Source organism: Triticum urartu, unplaced genomic scaffold (genome assembly GCF_003073215.2).
Source record: "Triticum urartu cultivar G1812 unplaced genomic scaffold, Tu2.1 TuUngrouped_contig_265, whole genome shotgun sequence".
Classification (NCBI taxonomy): domain Eukaryota; kingdom Viridiplantae; phylum Streptophyta; class Magnoliopsida; order Poales; family Poaceae; genus Triticum; species Triticum urartu.
The window spans coordinates 5,356-12,254 of NW_024113142.1; the positions used below are offsets into that span (position 1 = coordinate 5,356).

General features: G+C 45.4%; 1 protein-coding gene across 1 annotated transcript; it reads right to left on the reverse strand.

Annotated features, from left to right (window-relative positions):
• Positions 1-361: 361 nt before the first annotated feature.
• LOC125527033 (double-stranded RNA-binding protein 1-like) lies at positions 362-3,054 on the reverse strand. Its single transcript, XM_048691613.1, has 3 exons — positions 2,652-3,054; positions 1,844-2,094; positions 362-587 (listed from the first exon to the last, which is right to left on the reverse strand). The coding sequence occupies exons 1-2, from the start codon at positions 2,898-2,900 to the stop codon at positions 2,050-2,052; spliced, it is 294 nt and encodes a 97-aa protein (XP_048547570.1). The 5' UTR covers positions 2,901-3,054; the 3' UTR covers positions 362-587; positions 1,844-2,049.
• Positions 3,055-6,899: the final 3,845 nt, after the last annotated feature.

The window sequence follows — 6,899 nt, forward strand, 5'->3', positions numbered from 1 at the left end:
GCCTTGGAAGGTACAACATGCTTGACCGGTGCATTGGCTGCATCTCCTAGGGACCTAAGCTGCAACACTATACCTGCATATAGAATCTGGACACTGAAAGAAACAACTTGAGTAGCGAACCAAGCAGAGAGAAATAGATACTGAAATACTGACAAACAAGTGATGAATGCTAAGCACAGAATACCTTCAGGGTTGATGGGGGGGTAGGCTCACGGCCACCCACTCGTCATTGCTAAAGGAGAGCTCCGCTGCCCCTTCTGGCAACACCAGTTCAGGATGGCATCGGTAGACCTGAATTTGGACAGTTGGCTTTGAGCAGCCGCATCCAGCACCAGTAACAGGCATCGCAGTTGCTGCTGTCGCCGCGTCGGCGCTTGGCTCTGTACTTGTTGCCGCAATGCTGCAAGTATTGGTTGGTAGCGCCGAGACCAACGGGAGCAACTTCTTCACCAAGTCCTTTATTTCAGCCGTAATGCTTTGTTCCGGAGTAGCTGGTTTATCATGTTGCACCTCAACAGATTGGATAGGATCGTCAAGAGCTTTTGTTTCAGCGACAGGAAGATGAATACCAGAGCCAACATAGTTATCTGTAAAATGGGCAAACCATATGAGTGGAAATATCAAGATAAATACAAAGAGAGGTAACACAATAATCGATGTCAAATACATGCAAATGTAAACTGGTAGCAGTATGTATATGTGCGACATGCACAATACGACCAATTTTAAAGTAGAGTTCATTGAGATTAATATGCTGTCCAAGAGAGGTTGTGCATTGAAGAGGACAAAATTAAGATATAGGAAGCAATTGAATAAAAGAGTATACTTTAAATACAATATACAAAGCAATATACACAGCACAATTTAAAGCATCGTATACGAGTAAAGTATATAGCAAAAGGGCAAAACAACAAAAGAATGGAAAAGGTCAAAATATTCACAGAAATTATCACCTAATGAATATACAAAATGTAAATATGGTAGAGATGACAACATTATTATTTATCACCATCATCTCAGAAGGATCACAACTGAAACCATGTGTTTTAGGTGGGGATCAATCCCGTGATGACTTCACACAAGATGCAATCGACTCATGCCGAATGCCCAAATACCAACCAGTCTTGCTTGGTCCCACCAACATAAGAAGTCTTACTTGATTTTGTGAAATATTGATTGTTTACATTTTTTATTATGTTTAGCAATGGGATCTCAGGTCAAATTTTATCAAATAACCTTAAATGTTAATGAGGTTAGCATTTTCATAGTGAAGGATATACGATACATGATAGAGTATGCATAGGCTAGTGGCATTAGGCTGTCATTTTTTTTAGGGAATTTATGCTTTAGTGGTCGGGTTATAGGGTTAATAATGTGATACACTATCAAAATGTACCTGAGCTACACTGGTATCTAACACATACTCTATAATCTTAATGAACAAGAACGGGTTAAATAATATCCCTAACAACTTTTTTGGCAGATATTAAAAAAAGATACTGCAAAAAACTATGAAGCTTGATTTCAGGAATTTAAATTACTTATTGTGTCCGGAATGTTGAAAATCAAGCTCACCAACATGCATCTTTTTTTGCTTCTTAAAATGTCTCCCTTGATTTGGCTGAACAGTCAATAAGATAGTCAAATTTGTAAATTCTCTTTAAATGAAGTCAGTGAATCAATTTTAATTTTACCCAGTTCTTGAATATTGAAATCCAAGGTGGGAGATAAACATGTTGACTAATAATACAGATAAAAGCCAATGGATGTTAATGCTGGTATATAAGTGAGGCCGTGCAAATTAAAACCATCCCATAAGAATTAAAAAAAAGGTGGAACTAACCAGCAGCATTTGCTCTGATGGTTTTGCTTCTTGAGTTAATGAGAGGAAGGCAACTCTTGCCGCAGCGGATTCTGCCTCCTTTTTTCTGCCGTAGTCTTGCGGACAGTCAAATGTTCGCCCAGCTATGGTCACTGTTGACTTGAACAGAGGTGCATGAGGTGGACCACTCAGAATGGTGTGATATGAAGGCAAACATTTGTGTATCTTCAGAGCATAATCTTGCAAATGAGACTTGTAAGGAAGTTGCGTTTCTGCAGTACAAAAAGTAGTGAGTACAACAGATATAGCAGAAACATGACAACGGCATGATCGATGGAATAAAAACAATTTTAGGTACAAGGGGATGCATGATATAACTACACAAGTAGTAAAGGACAATCAAGAATTCAAGATAACAGAAAAGAAAAAGAAAAGGATCAATTTCCAAGAAATTTTCTGTGTCAACAGATGTGCAAATGCTCTACTCATCATAAGCAGCCCGAATCCTAAGAGCAGATGCTGTGTGGACGTGCTAGCTGAACTAAAACTTCAGACAAACAGAGAACGAATTCATCAGGAAGAAAAAGAGCGAGGCATGTGGACCCCTAAAAGAGCGAGGGAATCAACAAAATGAACCTAATGTGGACCCCTAAAATCTTTGAACAAAATCTGAAGTCTCGGTGGGATTCCTTCCGACAAGAAGAAGCGCTGAGACCAGTTGCATAGTATAGTAGTGTAATAACAAAGAAGATGGAGTTGGCTCACCGGATCGGATAGATCGGATGCACCCTAACCCTAGCTAGGGAATGCATCTGGCGCATACACTCACCGGGGCCAGGGGAGGCGTGGGTGGAGCGGAGAGGCTCTCGAAGGCGGCCTTGGCGGCGAGGTCCAGCGCCTGCTTGACCGTGCGGGAGCCGGACCCGGGCCCGTCTGGCGAGCGGAACTCGGCGCCGTTGACGGCCACGGTGGCGCGGAACGTGGGCACGTGCTGCGGGCCCTCGCGCTGGTCGGTGTACTCCGGCTTCCCCCACCGCCGCTGCTGGCACAGATTGTGCAGCCTCTCCTTGAACGACATGGTCGCTGCTGCTCGAGGTCGAGGAGTGGAGGAATGGGTTGGAATGGGGATCGACTGCCGGGGCTGGAATCGAACAGGGGACGGGGATGGGGAGTGTCTCCTAGGGGCTCCCGTCGCTGCTTGGCTTGGCTTGGCTTCATTAATTGCCGCAGCCATTAATCTCTTGGAAGTTTGTTGACAGCGGTCTCACTGCTCAGCAGAGGTGTGGTGCAGTACATCATACAAGTAGGACAGGTGCGAATTCTATCTTATTTTTTCTTTTATTTTGAACAAGATGGACCCAGATCTGCATTACGCGGTGGTGCAGTACATCATACAAGTAGGACTCCAAAGAAAAGGAGAATTACACACAAGTCACTGACTTTTACAAGAACACCCAAACGAGATAGAGAAGTGCAATTGGATGCCGCGTATCTAGCGTTAGGGTATCTCCCACGCTGCCACTCAAACCGTAGCGTATGAGGCAGCCTGGACGCCTTCAACCCTCCAAAACCGTCCATTTAATATCCGGGGATCGGTCCGGGTGTCCGAACTCCAACAAACCGATAGAAGGTTTATGGGCGTCCATACCTCCATATAGGCGTCTCACCTCTCGGATCCACACAAAAACCCTTGCCGCGCGTTTCGCTCCAGAGCAGACGTGATTGGACAACATGAATTGCAAATCTGATCGACACGACTGGACGGCTAACCGGTGCTGCTTCAGTGCGGACAACATGAAGCCTACTCCACCTCACTGCGCGTGGAAGCGACGCCGGTTAATCTAGCTATTTAAGCAGGGCAGCCTCATCGGCAGACCCTACATCCTATCCTTGGTCCGGGCACCACCACCTCTAATCTCATCCTCTCCTCTCGTCCTCACTCCACTCTACAGTGATGGGCAAGTTTGACAGTGGCTCCAAGTGGTTCTCAGCGACCGTACGTGGATCCTCGGGGTCGCTCATATCATGGAAGCGCCGCCCACACTCCCTGGGGCCGTAGTCGTCAACCACTTCGTCGGCAGCCACGATAAACACTATTAGGGAAAACCCTAGCGGTAGCGTGGGTCAAAGGCCTAGCAGTAGCTCGGGCCCCGCGTTAGTAGTAGGGCGCTACAGCTAACTTTTTGTAATAGTGGGGGTTTTAGCTCACGCTATTCTAAATAGCTGAAGCGTATGTTATTTCCCCACGCCACTAGTATTAGTGCGTATTTCATCTCCTTGCTTTTATACTATATTTTTATACACGGTTATATAATTTTTTATACAGTAGCAATGAAGAGTTGTGTAAGAAACATATATTAGATTAAAGTGGACGGATCCAAGTGAGCAAGTTGAATTAGTAGGACGATGTGATGTTGGGATCCCAAGTATAACAACTCATCATCCGTAGTCATATAATAATTACTCCTCGTCATCATCCGTAGTCATATAACAACTCATCATCCATAGTCATATATATAATAACTCATCATCATTCTAGCACATAGCAAATAGTATGGCCTCCTCCTCATCATCTTAGTCATATAGTAACTTATCATCCATAGTCATATAATAACTCACCATCAATATAGCACATGACACACTACAAGAAACCTGTTAGTCCATGACGGATTTCTGATGACGTTCTCGGAAATTGTCACGGATCGACCAGCTGGGCCTGAACTTTTTTTTCTTCTAAACCATCTAGACCGTCACGGACAGCTTGTGCTGATGTGTCCTGCTTCCCTCTATCCTGTGTGTTACCGAAGCTGCTTTCTGATTGGTTGAGACGACTCTCCCACGGATCACGCGTAAGCACCGTCCATCCCCCGGGATCCAACGGTAGGCACAGGCCGCCCCTCTCTCTCCTTTCTTCTCCACCCCGAGCCGCCGGCTGCTCTTCCACCTAGAGGAACCAAGACCCCCGGCCCCTCCCCTATGTGCTCTGTCTTCTCTCCCACCTCCCGTGATCTCCACCGTCCCACCTCCCACGATTCATTTGCAGGTTGAGGCTTCCGGAGGCTACATCCAGACAAGCAGCTCCACACCCAATCTCGCTCCCTCCCGGCGCTAACCAGTGCGTCGCCGACCGGGTCGAGGAAAGGACGTCACCCCACCGCACTTGCCGGATCCGCTAAGCCAGCGGCCGGATCCGCCGAGCCAATGGCCAGATCCGCCGAGCCAGTGCCGGATCTGCCGACCCAGTGGCCAGATCTCGATCTTCTAGTCCTCCCCGCCTTCTCCTCAGTCGACGGCAGGCAGCAGAAACGTGCAAGGCGCGCGCAACTGCTCCGGCCAGAGGAAGGCGCGAGGTACGACGCGACGGCGCGTGGTCGAGCCGGGCATGACACGGGCGGGCACCACATCACCGGGGGGTGACTACGACAGCCAACATCGGTGCCCAAATCGCATCCACCGAACCCTGGCGCGGGATCCGGCGGGCGTGCGGTTTTGTGTTCAACAGGAGAGCGCACACGAGAAAGAGCGCTGCTCGCGTCTTCCAGCGAACCCCAAGGAGAGCAGAGGAGGAGATGACCATGGGCGAGGATGTGTGGCAGCAGGTCGGGACGACCTACTCCTTCGTTGGCGTGTGGCAGCAGGTCGACATCATGGGCAACTACCAGGGCAACCGCACCACGCCCTCCTACGTTGCCTTCACCGACACCGAGCGCCTCACCAGCAACGCCGCCAAGAACCAGGTCGCAATGAACCCCACCAACACCGTCTTCGGTATGTGGATCCATCTGTAGTTTCTTCAGCACGCGTCATCATTGTTCTTTTCATATGCACACGATATGATAGGTGGGGTTGGATCTATGGTTATTTGAATAGTATAATCATATGTATTTGTTGTCGAATCTATCATGCAGTCCCTTGTTTCTGAGATTTATTAGAGATTTATTATAAGTTCATATCTGCATGTCTATTCTCTGTTTTGAGATTTGTTTTGCTATGCTAGGTTCTCAAATTAGATACCTGAGAATTGATGGCTTGAAGTTGCGATGCTACCTTAGGATTGAATAATGATATACTATTAGATTGTGCTGCTTCAGATTGAACATAGCTTTACTGTTGTATTAGATTCTGAAATTACCATAGGATCAGAATTATGCTATTGATTGATTCATATTTCAAATTGAATATTAGTTTTGCTGCATTATTAGATCCCCATGTTTGGTACAGAAGGGATGACTTGAATTAATGTCGAGAAACTACCTCAGGATTAAAATTATGCTGCCTAATTTTGTATTCCTGTTCTTTGTTATCCTTCTGGAATAGTTGTAGTCCACTGTAGCTTACTGAATGTAGCTCTTCTTCTGAAGAAATAACATGCTTAGATTATACAGTATATCTTAGTGGAATTTTGGGATATTATGCTTTGTTTCTGTAAATCACACAATTGATTGTTGTACCATGCAACTAATAAATTTATATCATACCAGCTCATTGAAAGCTATTTCGGGAGCCATTTTCTTTCCAGATGAGAGTGACATAGTTTGAGATGAGCTTTTCTACACTTGGATATTTTGATTATGTATTCAGAGTAATCAAGGAGTACCGATCTATTCCCTTAAGTTAAATCCAATTAGCTAAGATTAAGTTATATAATGTCACACAAAATCCTGTTTCTTAAACATCTGCATCTTTAGAAAATGTTTGTATTCATTATCAGTGCACGAATAGCCAGTAACGTGAAGAACAGAGAAACTTGCTAGTTGGTCTGTAGCTCTCTGCCTAAGGATGACATACGGATGCATTTAGTCCACTTGAATTATCTAGCTGGTTTACCAGTTCAAACTGCATTTATTCAGAATGGAGCAATTCCCACAATGGGCATGATTCTAACATCAGTTCAATAGAGTGATGTTTGACGTTGTTGTGCTAGTGATAGTAGATGCTCGTGGATTTAACCGTGCGGTAAAACATGGTTTGAAGCTAGCAGAATTTAGCATTTTCATTTTTCTGTATTGTGCCCTGCCTTTTTTCTCCCCACCCCCACACACATCAAAACTTTAAGCTGTGATATATGTTTGACAAG

Bases quoted from the DNA above. Each gene is read 5' to 3' on its own strand.
- LOC125527033 (XM_048691613.1), bottom strand. From the start codon at position 2,900: ATGTCGTTCAAGGAGAGGCTGCACAATCTGTGCCAGCAGCGGCGGTGG. The intron at 2,095-2,651 runs GTGAGTGTATGC...TTTGTACTGCAG, and splicing joins CCACGCCTCCCCTGGCCCCG to AAACGCAACTTCCTTACAAG.